The sequence below is a fragment of the Peromyscus leucopus genome, chromosome 4, assembly GCF_004664715.2.
Source record: "Peromyscus leucopus breed LL Stock chromosome 4, UCI_PerLeu_2.1, whole genome shotgun sequence".
NCBI classification, from domain to species: Eukaryota; Metazoa; Chordata; class Mammalia; order Rodentia; family Cricetidae; genus Peromyscus; species Peromyscus leucopus.
Window position 1 is genome coordinate 143,278,101 of NC_051066.1, and position 22,445 is coordinate 143,300,545.

The 22,445-nt window shown below is 46.3% G+C and overlaps 1 protein-coding gene across 1 annotated transcript in view; it reads left to right on the forward strand.

The window, feature by feature from the left end:
- The window catches only part of Cdh26 (cadherin 26), a 53,697-nt gene that overhangs the window by 21,485 nt on the left and 9,767 nt on the right, over window positions 1-22,445 (forward strand). The window contains 11 exon segments of the mRNA XM_037204464.1: window positions 874-1,021; window positions 2,685-2,851; window positions 5,091-5,219; window positions 6,618-6,803; window positions 8,135-8,403; window positions 10,616-10,758; window positions 13,449-13,694; window positions 15,435-15,473; window positions 15,476-15,649; window positions 16,159-16,289; window positions 22,137-22,190. Of these exon segments, the coding sequence (XP_037060359.1) occupies window positions 874-1,021; window positions 2,685-2,851; window positions 5,091-5,219; window positions 6,618-6,803; window positions 8,135-8,403; window positions 10,616-10,758; window positions 13,449-13,694; window positions 15,435-15,473; window positions 15,476-15,649; window positions 16,159-16,289; window positions 22,137-22,190 (1,686 nt within the window).

The following is a 22,445-nucleotide window of genomic DNA, read 5'->3' on the forward strand; positions in this document are numbered from 1 at the left end:
GTGTGTGTGTGTGTGTGTGTGTGTGTGTGTGTTCTGGTTTCATTTCTGATGCAGTGACAAAATACCCTGACAAGAAGCAACTTAGGGGAGAAAGGGTTTATGTCTTTCTCATAAATGTAAGATCTGTAGTAATGTCTCTCCTTTCGTTTCTGATCTTGATACCCGTTTTCACCCATGTGTTCTCTCTGTGCCATCCCACTCATCAACTTTTCTAGAGCATTGTTAATTTAATTGGGCATTTAAAGAACTGCTGTCTAGCTCCATGACAGCTGTTTGGTTGTTTCCACTTCATTGATAATCTTCTCTGATGTTTGTTATTTCCTCCTTTCCATCTAGGTTAATTTGCTTAGCTTTTCCAAACATTCTCAGTATACAAGCTTAACTTACTAGTTTGATGCCTCTAGGAAGGGAGGTGGATGCTGGAGAGGTGTGGCCATTCCTCTTCACTACATCAATGAGGACAGTGATTCTCTATTAACCTGACTTGTCAACAACTATGCTGGTTCCTCTGGGCATCCCTTTCTCCAAAGCCTACACTCGACTACTATTCTCAAGGCCCCATAATTGTCTCCATGTCTTCCTTTCTCAAGACAACACCAATAATCTGTAGAAACAGCTCAGTATCATCTTGCTTGGGTCTACCCAAATGGAGAAATCAAATTTGACCTTGATAACAACTGAAGGGTTTCCCCCAAACCTTGGCTTTGTTGTTAGGCTATGTGCTCTCCCTGTGCTCAGTCCCTGGGGCAACATGGTCCATGGTGCTGAAGCAATTCTTTGGGTCTGCACCACACATCTTTGCATTAATAGTTCTTTGATGGGTGCCCTTGGGTATATGTACTCACACTGTTTACAGAGTTCTTTGCTTCCCAGGTTTACTTTGATGCTGTGGATCGGTCCACGGGGAGAGTTGTGGATGAATCCCTGATTTTCAACATTAGAATCAGAGATGTGAATGATCATGCACCCCAGTTTCCCGAGAAGGAATTTAACGTCAGTGTGAAAGAGAGCCAAGCTGCAGGTGTGTTGGGTGTGTTCTACTGTGTGAGTACTCCTGCCTTCGCTCTGGATGGCTCCCTCTTCCTTCCTGCTTTGATATCGATGAGGACTTTGATCCAGATAACTCAGGGAGACTTTTCACTGCTCACATAAAAGGTTGCAGGCCCAGCATCTCTGCAGGCTTTGCTCTGTCTGCTTCATTTTGTGTTGGCCGTGGAAGGATGTGGAAATGGTGCCATCTGGAAGAGGTGGTGTGTAAATGTAGCCTAACAACAAAGCCACACCTAGCGGGCCAGAGAAAGAGCTGTGGGAGGCTCACCAGAGGCTCTGTAAGTGTCTCATCTTCAGAACGACAGAGGGATGACATCTGGTCTTTGGGTTTCAAAAGCTAAATCTCTACATGCCAAACTAATTTTCCTAGACAGAGAATCTATTTTTAATAACAAAAGCAGTGTTTAATATTGTAAAATCATCTTTGAAAAATTCTAAGAACTAAAACTATGGAAATAGAAAGCATTTTCAGAAGTTTGTAAAGTTTTAGTATTTTTTCTTTGCATTTTATATGTACGTTTACACTTAATTTGTGTTGTGTATGTTCATGCACTGTCAGGTTTTATATATGAGTGTAAATACATATTCACATATGTACTTTTTATGATAGCAGAAAATGTACATGAATTACTACTTAAACATTTATAGATACTGGGTATCTCTTTCTATATGTGTATGTTTTCTCTTTTAAAAGGCTGTGATGGGTCAGTGAGATGGCTCAGCTGCTAAAGCCAGGTACTCCCATCTCTATCCTGGAACTCTCCATCGACAAAGGCAGATGGAGAAAACAGACTCCACAGAGCTGGTCTTTGATCTCCACACTTGCTGTGGCATGCATGCCCCCATCATACAGACATGTAGTAATAACATACCTACTTTACCTACAACACTCCCCTGAAATCTTGTATACTAGATCTTTTGTGGACAAGTTTTGAGGTACCTCCTTGGTCTCCAATTGCTGAGTGTTTTGCTGGTGCCTTTTAAAAGTATTTTTGGAAGCTTGGTTGAGGAACATATTTGAAGCAGGTGGCACTCATGATGCGTAAGCTCAGGGGAGAAGAGTGGCTGCTTCAGATGGGCCTTGGAATTGAAGTGGGTCAAATCTTCATTCGGCAGCAGCACACAAGCGTGTGCCAAGTGTTGTCTGTGTATCTTTCCTGTTATGGCTGAACATTTTCATACTTTTCTCAGCCTTTTCTTTCTTTCTTTTTTTAAATCAATTGTTTCTTTGTTTGATCCATTTTCTGTTAATGTGTTTGTCATTTTCTTCCTGATCACAACTTGCTCCTTCTATGTGAAGAACACATACTTGCCACATGCATGTTAAATGTATTAATTCAGTTTATTATTTGCTTTTAAATTGTGTCTATGTTTTTATACATTTAAAAACTTCATGTATCAATTGTGTCCCGTGCTCTTCTGCAACAGCAATCATGATTACAAAGCTCTTTGAAGTTTACTCTTAGTTAAAATCCACCTTTATTTTGTATAGTGTGTCTGTATGCTGATTTCTCACTTAAATATCTTATTCATTCTGGTGTGTGTCCTGATGTCATTTGCAAAGACTCTTCCCTCTTTCTACCTTGGCAAACTACCTTTAGCCAGCAATAACATTCTTAAAAACTTCTTCCTAGGTCAACCTATCTTTCAGTTGTTAACAGTCGATTTGGATCAAGAAAACACTCCAAATTCTCAAGTCCTTTATTTCCTCGTTTCTCAAACACCATTACTGAGAGAAAGTGGCTTTCGGATTGATCTCATCAGTGGGGAAGTGCGACTCTCAGGATGCTTAAATTATGAGGTTATGTGGATTTTATTATTTTAAAATCACCAGGGCTGGGGAGCTGTCAGCAGAGGGCTTGCTGTACACGCAAGGACACCTTGGTTGCAGCCCCAGAGCCCATGGAAACGCAGTGCTGAGGCAGGTGCCTGTTGTCTCAGAGCTACAGAGGCAGAGAAAGGCACATCACTAGGGCTTCCTGGCCAGCCAGGCTAGCCAACTGGTGAGCTTCAGGCTCCATGAGAGACTTGTAATCAAAAATGAAGATGGACAATGCCTGAAGAACAACACCCAAGGTTGACATCTGGCATACACACCACACACACACACACACACACACACACACACATCACACACACCACACAATCACACACACCACACACACCATACCACACACACACACACGCACACACACACACACCACACACACACGCACACACACACACACACACACACACCACACATCACCACACATACCACACACATAGCACACACACACACACATACACCATACACACACACATACCACACACACACCACCACACACACACACACACACACACCACACACACACATACCACACACACACCACACACCACACACACACACACACACACACACACACACCACACACATACCACACACACACCACACACACACACCACACCACACCACACACACACACCACACACCACCACCCACATACCACACACCACACCACACACCACACACACACATACACCACACACACACCACACACACACACACACACACACACACACACAACACACACATACCACACACACACACCACACACACACACACCACACACACCACCACCCATACCACACACACACAACACACAACACAACACACCACACACATACACACACCACACACATACCACACACACACACCACACACACACACCACACACATACACACACACCACACACCACACACACACACACACACGCACGCACGCACGCACACACCACACATGCACACACACCACACACAAACACACACACACATACACACGCATGCACACACCACACACACACACACACACACACACACACACACACACACCACACACACCACACATGCACACACACACACACACCACACCACACGCACACACACACCACACATGCACACACACACCACACACAAACACACACACACATACACACGCAAGCACACACCACACACACACACACACCACACACACACACCACACACACCACACATGCACACACACACACACCACACACACACACACACACACCTCACACACACCACACACACATACCACACACACACACCACACACACATACCACACACACACACACCACACATACCACACACACACCACACACACACACATACCACACACACACGCGCACACACACACGCACACACACGCACACACACCACACATGCACACACATACCACACATATGCACACACACCACACATACACCATACACACACATACCACACACACACCACACACACCACACACACACACCACACACACACACATACCACACACATACCACACACCACACACACACACACACACCACACACATACCACACACACACCACACACATACCACACACACACCACACACACACACCACACACCACCACCCATACCACACACCACACACACATACCAACACACACACACAACACACCACACACATACACACACCACACACATACCACACACACACACCACACACACACCACACACATACACACACACCACACACCACACACACACACACATGCACGCACGCACACACACACCACACATGCACACACACACCACACACAAACACACACACACATACACACGCATGCACACACCACACACACACACACACACCACACACACACACCACACACACACACCACACACATACACACACACCACACACCACACACACACACACACATGCACGCACGCACACACACACCACACATGCACACACACACACACCACACACACACACACACACACCACCACACACACACACCACAACACACACACACAACACACCATCACACACACACACACACGCACACACACCACCACAACAAACACACACACACTGAGCCCCAGACTGAGGTTGAGAGTCTTCTGTGGTTAAACCTTCTTTTGGAAATTGCTAGAAGGAAATGTCCTTGTTAATGTTTCCCTCTCCTGTGTGTGTGGGGCTTGACGTTCCTTTTCCTTCCCATGTAGACTGCTCCTTGGTTTACCCTGATAATCAGAGCAACGGATTGTGGAGAGCCATCCCTGTCATCCACAGCCACCATTCACGTCAGTGTGGAAGATGGCAACAATCACATGCCTACGTTTATGGAAGACCATGTAAGGCACAGGCTGCCTGAATTCTAAGCCCACTCACAAATAGTCCCCAAGCCCTCGGCTTAGGTACTTCTACTCGGTCATGAGTAAGATACATCCAGTTCTCCAAAGTGACATAAACTGGAACTGGGAAGCCCACCTGGGTCCAGAGAGATAGCCCAATCTGTTAAATACTCGATTTCCATGTGTGAAGACCTGAGTTTGACACCCACCACTCAAACTCTGGTCTTTGTAGTGTCCACTGAGGCCAGGCAGGAAGATCCATGGGGTCCATTGGCAGTCATCCTTGCCTAACTGGTGAGTCCTAGATCTCGGTGGAAAACCTGTCTCCAAAAGTAAGATTGGAGCCATCAAGATGGCCCAGTGGGTAAAGGAGCATGCTGCCATCCTGGCAACTTGAGTTCCATCCCTGGAACATAGAAGGATAGAACTGATACTTTCAAGTTATCTCGGGGTGGGGTGGGGTGGCGATTCTGCATACATATGTTCATGTAGACACTAGTTGTTTCTGAGGGGACTTTTCCTTGATGACCCACTCAACACCCTGCACCTCTCCTGGATACTCCAAGCCTTTTTGTTCTTCCATCTTCCTTGTGTTCTATTTAATGAATTTATTTATTCTAGTTTCTGCCCAATCTCCTCCTCCCCACACATGCATTCCATTGTCAGCTCCTTGGGGATATTTTATTATTATTATTATTATTATTATTATTATTATTATTATTATTATTGCCAGCACATAGTAACTGTTGCATTGATGATTCAACCAATTAATTTTAAAATGGGTCATTTAAATTTTTTAATTACACAAACCAACATAGAATGTTTTCAAATGAAAGCACCTCATCTAAAAGTTTATACAAATGGCAAAATAATGTTACAGTTAAGCCTTGTGTCAGAGCCTTCCCTGGCTTAGGAAAAATCTATGCTCTCAAAAGTAAGCCTGGAAAAAAATACTCCACTGTCCTGCCACGCTTGCTTAGAGATTGTCTACAAAAACTACTGAAAAATGAATGTTTCAAGGAACTGTATGTGCTGAAAAGATGAGCACCTTGATCCAAATAAGTATCTCCCCATTGTGGAAGAGCTAGGATGCTTAAGGCATGTGGGCTGGGGTGTGTATTGTATCTTAAAAATTCTCAGTAAAATAATGCACTGAGTTGGATTGAAGAATGCCTTTAAAACCACCCAGCTTTAGACACAAAGTCTTAGGGAATGCCATTGATAGGAAGGACCATTTTCCTGCCTTAATGGTGTTTCTAACATAACTGGAGGAATTCAAATGCTTGAAGGTCAAGGGTGTCTCCATGAGGACCCAGCCCCTCCTCTACCCACCACCATCCTCTTCTCCATGTTGTGTCTTTGTGTCTGTGACATGGATATGATGATTATTTCTTCTAGTATAACATTCAAATTCCTGAAAATCAAGTTGAGTGGGGCATGTTGTATCTCCCTGTTCAAGACAGAGATTCACCATTTACTCCAGCTTGGAGAACACAATTCAACATATTGGATGGCAATGAGGAGGAGCATTTTGACATCATGACTGACCCTGAGACCAACCAAGGGGTATTAAATGTTATCAAGGTAAAGTCAGAGCCAGGTGGTAGTGGATGCCGTGGTCCTTGTCTGGAGAACAAGCCATAAGGATAAAAGGCTGTACCTGCTAAACACTCCTGAGTGTATACTGTGTCCTGTGCCACTCTTAGAAGAACGTGGGACTCTCTGAGCCCTTTGTGTAGAGGCCAAGGGCTCCTCCTGCAAAAACAATAATAATCAGACATTTTTATGTTATTCTTTGACATTTTTTATTGTTGTTATTACAGGCATAATTTACCACATTCACATAAGACTGGAGTTTTTTTTTCTTATGTGATGAAAAATGAACTTAAAAGAATATTTTTTGGGGACAGGGCCTCATGTATTGCAGACTGGCCTTGAACTCATCATGTAGTAGAGGATTCTCTTAAACTTCTGATCTTGTCTCTAACTCTGGAGTGCTAGGATTAGGGTGTACACTACCATGCTTGCTCTGTGTGACGCTTCGGATGGAACCCAGGGCTTTGCGCATGGCTAGTTGGGCCACACTCACACTTCCTTTAAAATATTCCTCTAACTAAAAGTTCTTCTTTTAATCTCTGGGTTTAAACCGTTTGAAGTGTAAATATTGGGACATTTGTGTGGGTTGTAATGTGTGATGAGCCCAAGGAAGCTGGCTCAGGGTGAGAATATCATGGCCATATTTTACGGGTGAGGAAATCAAAGATCAGGGAGATCCTTTACATAAAACCACATAGTTGAGAATAGCGGGTTCTGACAAGAGCAGACAGACACTTTTAGTCTTTGTGGCTTTCAAGGAGGCCTAAGAATGGCCAGGTTCTCCCTCCCAGTGCAGCTAAGTCAACTGGAAGGACCAACCAGAGTCAGTACCTCTGGGTGGAGTTGAGATTCTGCCTGTCAGTTGAACACTCTCCAGGAAATACTAAGGGGCCACAGTGCACACTGTTAATAGCAAGTATCTGACAACCTTCTGCACAGTCACCTGCCACTGAGTTGGTCAACCTCCTGGCTTCTCAGTCCTTCCAAGTCCCAGACCACTTTGTACCCTGAGTAGCTATGATCATTAGTATCTATATTTCTCTAAGTTCCTCTGATTTTTTTTTTCTGTGGTACAGTTAACACTTGAATGTTTCATGAGTTCTGGTTTTTGTTGCATTTTTCATCACCTTCTGATGGAGGGTGGCTCTGTGCAGCCGCTGGAGGAGGAGGAAGAGAGTGAACCACATGAGTGATTTGAAAGGGAGCTGAAGACTGGCTTTTGATCACCTCCCTCCTCTGCTGGATCTCTGGTGACTCTGCTAAGCCTCCTCCAGCAGGGGAGCAGTGGGCACTAATCAAGCCCTCTCTTACCTCGGCAGCCTCTGGATTATGAAACTCAAGCAGCCCACAGCCTTGTCATTATTGTGGAGAATCAGGAACAGCTCTTCTCTTGTGAGGAGGGTCAGTTGCAGCTGTTGACGAAGGCGATGGCCAGCACCACTGTGAGCGTGCAGGTGGTGGACACCAATGACCCACCAGCCTTTCACCCCAGGACCTTCATCATCAGTGAGGAGGATGGAGCCAGGCCTGGCATCCAGCTGGGAGATTTCAATGCTACAGACCCGGACAGGATCACCAGCCAGATAAGGTGGGCACAGAGGAGCAGGCAGCAAGGCTGCCACAGGGTAGAGCTGTGGCCACTGGCTGTTAGAGGATGTTACTGAGGTGGCTTCAGCCCCAGGAGTAAAAGTGTAAAAAGCTGCCTGGTGATTGGCTGGGTTAACCAAACTTGCACCCTAACCCTGTAGCACCCCCTTGGGGTTCCCCCACTTACTCCCCTTTGACCCTTCAGAGTCTTTTTTTATATATAAATGATTTGTTACATATTTCTATGTCTCTCTTTGCCAGATGTCTTAGCTCTCTTGCTTCAGGATAAACACCTTTAATAATATTTATTATTTTAAATGAAATAATAGTCAAATCTTTTTGATGAGGTATATATGTGTTACCACTTTAAGTGTTCAGTCTGCAGCAGTGAATATGTTCATATGCCACCTAGAATATCCTTTTGTTTACCAAGAATGAAGCTCTGTACCCAGTAAAGCCAACTCCCCAGGCCCCTTTCCAGACCCTCTTTCGCTCCCCCAGATCCCCTCCCCCAGGCTCCTTCCCTCAACCTCCTTTCCAGTCCACTTCCTCTCCTCCCTTCCCCAGACCCCTGGCAGCCACCTCTCTAGTTCCGGTCCCTATGTCCTGACCACTCCAGTGATGGAGTCCTACTGTGTGGCCTCAGACACGCTTAGTCGAGGTGTTGGCTGTGTGTCTTCTGTGGCAGGGTAGAGGTATCTGCAGAGCAGAGTTAGTCTTGCTATGTTCTGTCTAATGTACGTCAGTTGAAGTTAGTTACTGTTCATGCCCAAATTTATCTTGAGGGCTCTTTTGGCCTCAGATGAACTATGGATGAACTCTTGAGTTTCTATCCCTGGCTTGTAAACACTATAAAACCACAGGAACTTCTAGAACCTTCCCTAATCATTAAAGTTGTACATGAGAAAACAGTCTCTTTAAGAGTTTCGACCCATTGACTATCAAAGAGGAATCATGTGGACCTGTTGAAAGCATTTTCCCAGATGAGGAAGACAAAAGCCATGGAGAAGCTGCCCTTCTCTGGCCCTCACTTTGCCTGAGCTTTGTGCTGCTGGCTTGAGTACAGGAGTCCCTTACTGTGGTCCCTCCAGAGCCACAGCAGTTGGCATCCTGACATGGTTCCAATGGATACCATCTGATGCCAGCTACTGCCAGAAATCCTGGAGTGTTATGCTCACCTCATAAAATGGCTCCAGGGTCACAGTGAGGGGTGGGAGGATGACCTTCAGGCAAGAGAATCCTTTAGGATCTGCTACAAAGCAGACACCCCAAGAGGATCAAGACTCATGCTTCTGTGGCACACTGTGCAGAACAGGAAGCCACCATCTGCTGGTACCTAAAGACTGGTTCTGCTCATGCACCAAATAGTTTCTCAAGGCAAACAAAGTTATGCTCAGGCCACCCAGGAAGAGGGTACTTATTATAGTGACCCTGGACCTGGCACATTGGAGATATCTTAACTGCCATACCAGGGCTTTCTTTAAGCTCATGAGCACTTGGATAAGCACTTGGATTTCAATTGTCTCTGGATTCTCAAGTTACTTGTGATGTAGTTGTCTTAGTCAGTGTTCTGTTGCCGTGAAGAGGCACATCACCCCATCACCATGGAAACTCTTGAAAAAGAAAGTGTTAAATTGTGGCTTGCTTACTGTTTCAGAGGTTTATTCCATTATCAGCATGGTAAGAAGCATGGTGATCTGCAGGCAGATGTGGTGCTGATCAAGTAGCTGAGAGATCTACATCTGATGTGGTGCTGATCAAGTAGCTGAGAGATCTACATCTGGATCCACAGGCAGCAGGAAGAGAGAGAACCTCTGGGCTTGTCTTGGGCTATTGAAGCTGCAATGTCCACTCCCAGTGACACATTTCCTCCAACAAAGCTACACCTCTTAATCCTTTCAAATAGTGCCATTCCCTGGTCACCAAGCTTTCAAATCTATGAACCATATGAGGCCATTTGTATTCAAACCACCACAGAAGTTCTATGATATATTTTGATTTGTCATTAAAAAATATTTTTGAGGCAAGGTCTTGAACCCATAAATATATATATATAGAACCATATATAGAATAGCTGAAGATGGTCTTGAACTCATGATCCCTTGACTCCACATCCCAAGTGCTGGAATGACAAGTATGTACCACCACAGCCATGATTTGTCTTTTGGTAAAGCTTTCTAATTTAAAAAATGTGTCTGTGTTCCTTCTACAAGATACAAACTGGTTCATGATCCAGCAAATTGGGTGACTGTGGATGAAAAATCAGGAGTGGTCACCACCAAGAGGCAAATAGACCGGGAGTCCCCTCATGTGAATGACAGCTTTTACACAATCATTGTCCATGCAGTTGACAATGGTGAGTACTGAGGCAAAACTGGGAACTGAGGGTGGTGACTCTGGCCCCCTGCAGGAGGCCATTTTTAGCATCACTGAGGAAATTATAAAATAAACCTTGTTTTCACTTTGCCTCGATGCTGGAGATTATTTCTGATATTAACTCCTGAAATGGTAAACTAGGGACCAATACTGCTGAAGGAGGGCAGCATTCACGCAGCAGAGACAATTAAAGCAGCGAGGAAGCCGCCATCAGGACCACCATGCTCATCTGTTCACACGATAACGCAGTAGCTCTTTGTCAAGCCCAACGATGTGTGATAAATATTTAGCAGTTTCCTGTACCTAGAATGGCTCATAAGCTCTAGCAAATGTGACTGAGTGGAATACATTTGTCATAAACCAGGATGAGTGGTTTTAAAAACATGTCTTAGCACATTTCTCCAAATTCCCACAAGGCTGAAGTTAAATGCATCAAAATATAAAGCTGCGTGTGAGAACATTTTCAAGTAACATTAAGAACTGTGCCTAAAGAAGTCTGTGGATAAAAACCCAGGTTCCTGCCCAACCCATTTGCATAATTTTCGGGTATAATTGTCAGTAAAGCAAGAGCCTAGCCGAAGTCCGGGGAGAGAAGGGCGCCAACCAGAACTCCAGGCTGTCACGATTCTGTTGTGAATGGCTTCATGATTGCCATGACTCATTTTTAATTAGAAAAGACGGTTTGTAAATAATTGTAAATTTGTTGCCATGATCCCATTCTGCCCTCCCTTGTACTCCCCAGTCCTTGCAATTTCTATCAGAATAATTCAGAGATCATGTATGGAAGTGTAGAGATAGATGAGTGTATTATAGAGAAAAGTGGGGGACCTCACTCAGGGATGAGAGTGGACAGTGGCCATTGGGCCCATTGGGGAGGAAAGCATATTTATGGAGTGAGGAAAGTGGCCAGTGGGCAGAGAGGCCACCCACTAGCATTCACTTTTAAGTGGGCTTTATACTATTCCTAAAATCTCTAAAATAGACATCTTCCTGAGGAATGTTTCCCTCCCCAGTGATTGGCAGGTCTTTGTTCTTTACCAAATTTGTAGTATTATTTGTAATCGATTATTACCAGGTAGTCACAATCTTTCAGACAGTTCTGATTGATTGCCATGTCTCCACCTGGGGTCAGAGTCCAGAGTTTCAGTATCTAGTTTTACCGGCTACAGATAATGAGGGAAGATCCCCCCTCAGTGCCCCCCAAACCTGCTAAGTCCTGACCAGTCACCTAGCAGAATCACATGTGGTATTAGCATCCCAGCACACTTTTCCAGCTTCCCCCAGTACACCACCTTGTAAAACTGTGTAGACCACCATGACAGGCAAGATCCTCACCAGGCTAGAACTGACCCCATCTTCCCTGGGGATCCCACATGCTACCCTTTTACAGGTACTCTTTTCCTGTTAACACCACCTTAACACATAACATGGCTGACAGGACATACAGTGCTTCTAGATGCTACTTTATCAATGGCTGGAGACATCAAGGATTTGGGTGCTTTACTTGGATAAGTCTGACTTTTCATATAGGCAAGAAACAGACTGAGCACAGGCCTGGGCTGGTCTTGGAATTGAAAGAGAAATGGCCAGATATTTTAGTGGGTGGCTTCATCCTTGGCAGGCCTGAGCATGGTCACTTCCCAGGCCTGTGTGCACATGCAGGGCTCTCTCAATGGATGGACCAGGTCTGGAAGGCTCTACACTCCCTCTGTGAGTAAATGACTGTGCAAGTCCCACCCAGGCCCAGGCTGGGGAAGTGGGATGGAGAGTACTCTATCTCACAGAGAGTGCACCCCCATCTTCGCAGGTCAGGTCTTAGGAGTTGAGATGGGGCGATGAGTGGGGGAACCCCACTTTCATGCTCCTGGGGAAACTGGTTCTTGTCTGGCTCCTGTGAAGGATTTGTAGCATAGAGACTGGCTACAGCTTTTTCTTTGCAAATCAGGTTCCAGTCCAACCTCCTGTGTCCTGTTAGCACACTGATTTTGCAATTCAAATAGAAAGGCAGGGGTAGAGGATGCATCAGGTGCATTCTCCACATGGGGACCGGCATCACAGGCATGTTCCCCACATGGGGACCTGCAGAAGCAGGGAAGGCAAGGTCAGCCTGGCCTTGTTTGCACTGCATCTCAAAGCTGGGTAAAAGGGGGGCTGTTTCTCCCAGTTAAGACACTGCTGGGCTTTGTTTGATTGATTGATTTTCTCTTAAATTATTCCTTTATTTATTCATTTAGTCACCATTTTATTAGTTCTTTGAGGATTCCACATATGTATTTTGGTCACTTTTACTCTCTCCATCAGCTCCTCTCCAGAAGCCTCCGCCCTCCCCTACATGCCCAACTCTGGGTTCTCTTCTTATCTTTTTAAAACCTATCAGGAACAGTTTGTGCTGTCCATATATGCTCGTGTGTGTGTGTGTGTGTGTGTGTGTGTGTGTGTGTGTGTGGTGTGTGTGTGTGTGTGTGTGTGTGTGCGTGTGCGTGTGCGTCGTGTGTGTCCCCACTGGACTGAGGTCGACCAACCAGGGCCACCTCCTCTCCGGAGAGCTAGCAATGTCACAAGCCTGCCTCGCTCGGGTGCTGTTGACACTGTCCTTTTTGTAAGTTCATTTCCATTCTCTCACTTGAGTACTTTTAACCTCCTGTTACCGGGGATTCCTTCCTTCCCAAGGCCTCCCTCAGCTGACTGGCACAGGGACCCTGATGCTTTTCCTGTCTGACGTCAATGACAATGCTCCAACTCTCCGGTCCCATTCTCAACACTTGGAGATATGCGAGTCTGCAGGGAACAAGCCCCTGCTCTTGGAGGCCGAGGATGCAGACCTGGACCCCTACTCTGACCCCTTTACTTTTGATTTGGACTCTGCCCAAAGAGATATAGATGATACTTGGATGCTGAGGACAAAGCAGGGTGAAGGTTTGTATGGGCTGAGGGCTAACCCAGACTGCAACAAGTGATTGAGGGAGGGGACAGGGGCACAGAGTTTCAAGTGACCCTTGGAGAACCTAAAGAGTGTGCTCTGTGGGAGGCCAGCCAGGCTTACTTCCTGAGTCCCAGGAAGGACTCGGCGCAAGGACTGGGGTGAGCTTGCCCGGATGGAGTGTTGCATGCCTGCTGTTGCTCATGGCTTTCCTGACATCATGGAAGAAGATGACTGACTGTTCTGTGCTCTTCTGTTCCCGTTTTTTCATCCGGGTCCTTGTCCTTGTAGTGAACAGCAGTCATGGCTGTAACAGTGTTCATGATGCGCTGTGAGTCCTAGAGCATGTCACCATATGACTTTTTCTGGGAAGATGTAAAGAAATGTCTATTTACCCTGCATAGAGAGACAGACAGACCAAAGAGAGGAGGACTCCATCCCAGTTCAACTTGGAAAGATGAGGGTTTTTACAGGAGCAAAGATAAGTCAAAGGCAGCTACTCATCAGGGCATCTCTGAGGAACAGAGAGGCAGGTGTAGCAGATGTAACCACCCCACTCTCAGTCAACCTTCCATTTCTTACATAGCCTACCAGTCCCCAGACACATGTGGTGGGGGCTGGTGAGCCCTTCATCACCATCACCACAGACAGAGCACCACACTGTTGCCCCACTTGCCCCATTGCTGGGGCCAAGGACTAAAGTCTCTAGTAGCTCATTGGCACTCTCTGTTTGCTGATGCCAATGGGACGTGGTGCCTGGAAGACGTGTCTCCGCCTCACGCATCTACCTGAGCGTGGTCACGTCACGGTAGAGTGTGAACTTGCAGAAGTGAAGCTAGTCTTGGGACTTCCCCTCCAAGGCTGCAGTTGTCTCCTTTTGCCAGTGGCAGTAATGGGGTAGCTGCAGGGATGGAGGCCTTGCTCCACATTGTTAGGGACAGAAGTTCCCTTCTCCCTTAGGGACCTTCACTTATGCAAACCCAGGATTCTTGACTTTACCACAGAAAAGACTTTCGGGATGAGCCAGAGTGAGTTTAATAAACTGGAGTTTATTAAAATTTTGAGAGAAATAGGCTCTTGGGAAAGTATAAGATATACCTAAGTGTGGAGTATGGTTTTCTCAAGGCATAGTCCCAGGTAAGTGCATTTACAGTGGGTGTAGACAGGGTGCCATAGGTGTCAGCAGGATCCTATAGGTATAGGCAGGATTCTATGGGTCTAAGTAGAATCCTGTGGGTATTGGCAGGGCCCTATAGGTACAGGCAAGATCCTGCAGGTGTAAGCAGGATCCTGTGGGTGTAGGTCAGATCCTGTAGCTTTTCTAAGTTGCTTGTTCAGATAGTATAATTTACAGTAAGGTTTAAAGTTTACAGATTTTTCTTCTGTCAATGAAGTTGTAAAGTAGGTTTATGAGGGGTCTTGTTTATGTTTAGGAATGAGGGGTTCTAAAAACTCAAGGCTGTAGATCATTTGGGCCCTAAGTTAGCACATCCTCATTTGGGGTGTCTTTAGGAAGACATGCATGGTCCTCTCCGTAGGCAATTGGCTTTATCAATGGTGTCCGACAGAAAAGGCTACCCAGATGCTGGGACAAAGAACCTCTTTTCTTTCCTATGTGCTCCTTACTTTCTGATTTTCTATCTTGTCCCATTTCCATGCAGAGCCTTGGCCCTGGGGGGAAGCAAGGAGCTACACATGGGGCGATTGAGCCTACTCATGTCTTTCTGCCTTTGCAGGGCGCTCTGCTGAACTTGTAATGATGAGAAGCCTCCCTCCGGGGATTACTTGGTGCCACTATTCATAGGAGACAGGCAGGGCCTCACCCAGAAGCAGACAGTCCATGTGAGGATCTGCTCCTGTCCCAGCGGATCTAAGTGCGAGAATCGCTCGGACGTGGGGCTCCTGTGGTGGGCCCTGTCCCCTACGTGTGCGGCACTCCTGGCACTGGCAGGTCAGTGCTTCCCGGGAGCTTCCCTCTCCCTGACCAAAGGACAAGGGAACAGCTCTGCATGGGTGAGAAGAGGATGAGCTCTGGGTTTGTTCAGGTCAAAGATTGCCAGACACACTAATTAACCGAAATTCAGCTTCTATCAGCAGGCAATTATATAAACAATCCACAGAGGAACACCATCCAAGGGTGAGCATATGTTTGCAGTAACCATGGTTACAGCAGTCCACAGGTGTACAGGTGTCTAGGTTCCTGGGCTTGGCTAAGGTTAATAAGGGCATTAGTTATTCCAAGAAACAATAGACTATTCCTGGCCAGTTAATAAGCAGTGAATTCAGCGAGAAGTGTTGGCATCTACCTGAGTCCTGCATGCTGTTAAGCTGCTCATCTCCTATGATGATTTAGATGGAACCTGACCCTGTCAGGTGGCAACTGAGTGGACGTGAAGGGAACCTAGTTCTCTGAGACCTCTGACAGCGTGAGCTTGCTCAGTCCTTTCTGTTCTGTCACAGCTGCTCTGCTTCTCCTGCTGAGGTGCCATTTTGCATTTGGACCCAAGAGGCTCGGAGACTTCATCCCAAGTGACAATGGCCACCAGACACTGATTGTGTACAACGAGGAAAGCAAAGCCCTTTCCGCCCAGGTAGGGACTGTGAGCAGTGTGCGCATAGCAATGTCAACAGCACAAATCTGTACAGCACATGTTTCATAGATTGACTTATTTTTTTTTTTTTTTTCTTTTTTTTGTATTTTTTGTATGTTGTGAGTATATGTATTCATGTGTACACCAGGTATGGACACTACCTGCAGAGGCCAGAAAAGAGTATCAGATCGCCTGGAACTGGAGTTATGAGTTATGATGGTTTGGGGCCACCATATGGATGCTGGGAACTGAACCTGGATCCTCTGGAAGAGCAGCCAGTGCTCTTAACCACTTGAGCCATCTCTCAGGCCCTCGTTTCTTTATTCTTCATTTATGTTTGAATAACACACAGGAAAGCATTTCTTCCAAAATTTCATATCACAGCCAGATGCATTTGTGTTTTGTCGGTGGTTCTCAATCTTGCTCAGTTTTTCCTCTCGGGGACACTTGGCAATGCCTGGAGGTACTTTGGATGGCCACAATTAGAAGATGCTATGGGCCTCTAGAGGGCTGAGGCCAGAGCTGTAGCCAAATATCACCCAATACAGAATTATCTGGACCAGTGTCCCCAGTGCTGGCTTGAGAAACTGAGCTCAGAAGAAAACAATTCGGCCAGGCTGAGGCTTCTTGGTGGCTTTGCTTCACTCCCTGGTGAAATCTGAGGTGGCTTCTCTGCCATGGTTGGTCTTCCTGTAACAGAGCCACTGCTCCATCCTCCTGTAACACAGAGAAGAGGTCCCCCTGGTTTTGTAGGGATAAGACTTGACTCTCTTTCTGCCTTTACATCTGACTAACTTTGTGTATTTGAGCCAGCCGCTATTTGAGCTCACATTCCCATCTGTGTCCTAAAGTGGTGGAGTCAGCTCCCCAGGTGCTGGATTGGAAGACAGTACCTAAGAACGTGCCTTACGCAACTCGACCTTCGTGGAGTCAGGGCCAGTGATCACTGGATTTTCCTGCCTCCTGTTGCTGAAATGGAGCCTTCTCTTGTCCTGCTAGCTACTTTGTGCTGGATCACATGGGCAGTGAGATGATGGTGTCATGAACTCTCCTGTCTGTCTTCATGGGAACTAGGAATGGCTGATCTAACAAACAATAAGGAGGTCAAAAGGAAGTCCTGTCTTTCTGGTCATTGGACATGCCCTGTGTTACATTCTCATTGCTGACTCTAAACACTCAGCAGAAAAAACTTAAGACAGACTGTTGTTTGTCTGGTTGGTTTTTTTTTTCTTTCTTTTGACTCATGGTTCAGGAGATTTAATCCCTCATGGTGAGGAGCACATGGTGTCTGGAGTGAGTGGGTCCGTGGTGACAGGAGTATACAGGAATGTCTTCTCTCATGGTAAGGGAGTCTCATGCTATGACTCTCAAAAGCCCACCCCCATGACCTGCCTCTACCTGCTGTGTCTCCTTCACCATAGATTCCATACTCTCCCCCAAACAGTAGTGGATAAACAAGTGTTCTGCTCCAACCTCTTTAGTGTTCTGAGAGCTGAGACTCAACCAACCTGAGTTATGATTCCACATTGGTGAGCATCAGTTAGGTTATTTTGCAAGTCCTGGGTTTTTGTATGTAAAGTGTGGTCAATGTTTCCACTCCCTTGCAGTTTATTGGACAATTTAATCAAAGTCATGTCTTCAGCTGAGCACCAACAGGCACTCAGTAAATGCTGGCAGCTGACCCCACTGGTACAGAACACCATTTCAACATGCTCTTGCCTACTTATCTATCCATCTCACCTGACCATGCCAGCCAATACAGTCCCTACACCAGGAACATTCTGTTCTTTGGGGAAGACTCCATTTAAGATGCCACTCACCCATGCTGTCATATTCTGCTGCTGAGATGATCTCTGGGATCATGTAGATGTCTGCCTGTTTGTAGGGAGGCTGGTGGGCCGCACTGAGGCACCCATCAACACTAGAGTCCCTTGGGGATGATTTCTGCTAAATGAGGATAGGATGAGACCCCAAGTCCCATTGCTGGTGCCTTAGGAGAGAATGATTTTTGAGATCTAGGGTCTCATCATATAACATGACATAAAACTCTGCACAGTAGGAAGTTCACCCTCCCAACCAGCCATGAGAGAATGACAAACAGTAAAACATCCTCTCCCTACATGCATCATCAGGGTGTATGGAATAAATGGCTCTTCCCAGACAACACTGTTGTATGTTTTAGGTTGCAGGGTTCTTTGCTTGCTGATCTTTACAACTGCCCTCTGACTTCTGTCGTATTTCTTTCTCTGGTTTTCACAGATGCAGCCAACTGGGGACGATCAGATGCCTGCTCTGTCCTTCAGCACAGCTGCTGCCAGTGCCAAGCCTGATGTGAAGGTAACATGCCTCTATAGACTCTATCTGCTGTTAGTTCTGCAGGAGAAACACCCCAGCTGCTTCTGTGGCCCACAGGTGACAAGGCTTCTGGACAAGGAACTGGAGAGGTTCCTTGGGTTTTCTCACTGTTCAGTTCAGTGTAGTTTCGAGCTGTTTACAAACTTGCCCAATCTTTCCTTATTTTGAAAGCCAAAATGACTCTGGGCTGTGGAATTTAAGGACAGGACCAGGGTCTCTTCTACCCTGTTCATTCAGCCCTCCTAGGCAGGGAGGTACACCTTGTCCCCATAACTACAACCATGGTGTGTGGGCTGGTATTGCTTCTCTTTTATTCTTTGGTCTAGAAGTTTCTGGAGGCCAGGGCATTGTCTAGGTGTGCTTTATTGGGCAACCCTGAGGTGTGTACTGTGTGTGCCCAGTCCCACTGAGTTCACACTAGAACTATACCAGGGAGTGGGGGGGGTTGGGGGGATGTGTGTATTAGTTGTGTTTCTGTAATAAAAGAACAACATAAAGAAGGAAGAGTTCATTTCAGCTTAAGGTTCTGGAAGGAGAGTCCATCATAATGGGGAGACATGGGAGGGGTAAGAGATAAGAGATCACATCTTGTTCACACACAGGAAGCAGAGAGGCATTTAGAAGTGGGGTAAAGGTATAAATTCACAAAGTCCACCCCCAGTGACACACTTTCCCCTGAAAAGCTCCTTCCTAAAGGTGCCCTAAGCTCCCCAAACAGCAGCACTAGCTGAAATCTATGGAGTACATTTTCACTTAAACCATCACAGTGCTGGTCCCTGCTTTACAGGGGAGGAAAACAGGCCTTTTGGCCTCAAGTTTTTGGTGTCTCTGGGCTTCCTTCCCTGGGTCCTGCATACACTGAGGACATTCACAATGACAGATGATCAGTCTCTGGTCACACTTTCTCAGAGCTAAGGAACCACTTGGGACAGTTGCTAGTGCGATGCTTTGAACTCTGTGGCAAAGGAGATACCTTCAAGCTAGTGTCAGGATCTACTGACAGTTGCATTTCCTTTATGGAGTGTGTGTGTGTGCGTGTGTGTGCGTGTGCGTGTGTGTGTGCGTGTGTGTGTGTGCGTGCATGTGCGTGTGTGCGCGCGCGCGCGGGTGTGGTGTGTGTGTGTGTGTGTGTGTGTGTGTGTGATATGTGCTTATGTGCTTGAGGGTGCACATGTATACACTGTAGTTGAAGGCCAGAGGTCAACCTCCGGTGTCCTTCTTTAGGATCCATCTCCTATGTTTGTTTGTTTATTTTTTGAGTCAGGGTCTCTCACTGGGAGCAGAGGCTCAGTTAGACTAAACCAGCTGGATGGCAAGCCTCAGGGGTCCTCTGCTTTCCACAGCTGGAAGTCAGACAGACACCATTACTTGCAGCTTTTTAATTCATGTGAGTGCTGGGGATTGAACTCGGGTCTTCATGCTTGTGCAGAAGGCGTTTTGTCGACTGAGGTATTTCTCCAGCCCACCCTGTGAAATTTTGCTTTAGTATCGATGGGAAAGTCTAAATTAAAATACAGAGATTATCTTAGTTAGGTTTTTATTACTGTGAAGAGACACCATGACCATGGCAACTTATAAGGAAAACATTTAATTGGGTCTGGCTTACAGGTTCAGAGGTTTAGCCCATTACGGGTCGTGGCGACACACTGTCAGGGTGCTGGAAAAGTAGCTGCATCATAATTAGGCTCTGTTGGGAAGAAATGATTATCTTGGAGAAAATCAGCATTTCTCCCAGGACCTTGGTGAGATCCTGCCATGGACAGACCAAGTGTCCTGTGCTCTGGGGACTCCAGTGTTACAGAAAGTTGTTTCTGGCTACAGTCACCTCACCAGTGATGGGCAGATAGTTTCTCTGAGAGAGAGGGCCCTTTGGGAAGATTGATAATGCATTTATACCAAACATGTACAGAATGAAAATCCAGAGGTGGAGTGTCTTCTGAAAGCAGTGTATTCCAACATTTTTCTATCTAACTGTGTTGGTGGCTGTTGTTTGAGGGGTTGGGGATATTTCAGCTGGTAAACTGTACAAGTTGAGGACCTGAGGTCAAGCTCCAGAATCTGCATAAAAGAGACAAACATGTTGGCCACTTGTAACACCATATGCTGGGAATGCAGAGGCACAAGGGTCCCGCTTAGCCGTGATATTCTCTCTCATACACATAGAGTTGCTTGATAGTCCTTATCAAACATGACACATTTCAGACCTTCCACAAACAGAAGCATTGTCTTGTGTCCATCTGAGGGCACCAGAGCTCAGTCCCTAAGATTAAAAGCATGTGAGTGAGCCCACACTGCCTGCTAGCAGAACCCTGGTTCCCATTCCACACAATGTCTGTATTTACCTTACATGCCAACTCTAGAATTTACAGCCTTGCTTGGCAAAGTGCTTTTTATGGAATACTTTGAAAGTCAAAAGAAGCTGTAAAGTAAGGGTACCTGTGGACTCTCCTAGGTCCCCCAGAGAACACCTCATATGACTACAGCACATGTCAGAGCCAAGGAGTTACTTGTGCTCTCTCAACATGAGTCTGGGACCCCTCTCATTTGAACCTCACAAGTTTAATAAGTTAACTATTTTAATAAAAGTTTAGTTCCTTGGCATATGAAGGAGAGGTAATCAAGGTATGAAGATCCAAGGCCTCTTTACATGAGGAAACCTTCTAAGATGGAACTCACAACGTATGCAAGACCTTACTGTTGCCTAGGCTGCAGCTGAGCAAAAGGATGTTGTTCTTTGTACAGAATAGATGGCATGAATCCACCAGCAAGGGTCTGAGCATTGAAGGCATGCTCCTGGAGTCCTGCTAGGCTGGCTTTACAGACACGGAACCTGTTCAGTGGCCCAGCTCAGGGCCTGTGCGGGACCCACACTTGGAGGCCCGTGAAGAGTTTGGTGATCTGCTTCCACCACCACTTTGTCAGTCTTCAGTTTTTAACAAAAGGGCCTTCGCCATTTCTTTGTGCACCAAGCCCTTCATGTTGCATGGCCAGCCCTGCATTCTAGGGATTGAGTAGGTGTCCATACACATGCTGAGGTCCTGGCCATGACCCACTGGGCCTCACTGGGTATCTGAGAACACACGGCCTAGTCTGATAGCCTCATGCTGCATTGCTACACAGCAGTGTGAGCCTGTTGAGGACTCTCTGCTGCGAGAGTCCACATGAGTGTCCCTGTGTTGTGGACTCTGCCATGAGTGTCCCTGTGTGTGAATTGTTCTGCAGTGAGTGTCCCTGTGTGGACTCTGCCGTGAGTGTCCCTGTGTGGACTCTGCCGTGAGTGTCCCTGTGTGGACTCTGCCGTGAGTGTCCCTGTGTGGACTCTGCTGTGAGTGTCCCTGTGTGGACTCTGCAGTGAATATCTGCACTGCTGTCTTTACCCCCCCCCCTTCAGCAATGAAAAAGCAGAGGCATCTCAAGGACTCCTACCCTTGCATTTACAACTGTCTCTGATTTATATGAAATCAACAAAATTTCATTCTTCTTAAATTCAAGGGTCATAACATGTTCTTTGAGCCAAGAGACGTGAGAAACCGATCTTCCACACCGGTAAGTACAGCTGTGCATGGTGCCATGAGCATTACCTTGTTCCAAACCACTAAAAGAGGTGGTTTAGGAGAAGAGTGGGTTCCAAATACAGCCAGCACCCTGCATACCTAGGGTAGAACATGGAGCAGGGACTGGAAGTGGTTGAAGCAGGATGAGGGCAATGGCTCAGTCTGTAAGGTGCCCAGGCAAGCATGATGTGTGCGTGTGCATGCGTGCGTGCGTGCGTGCGAGTGCATGTGTGTGTGTGTGTGTGTG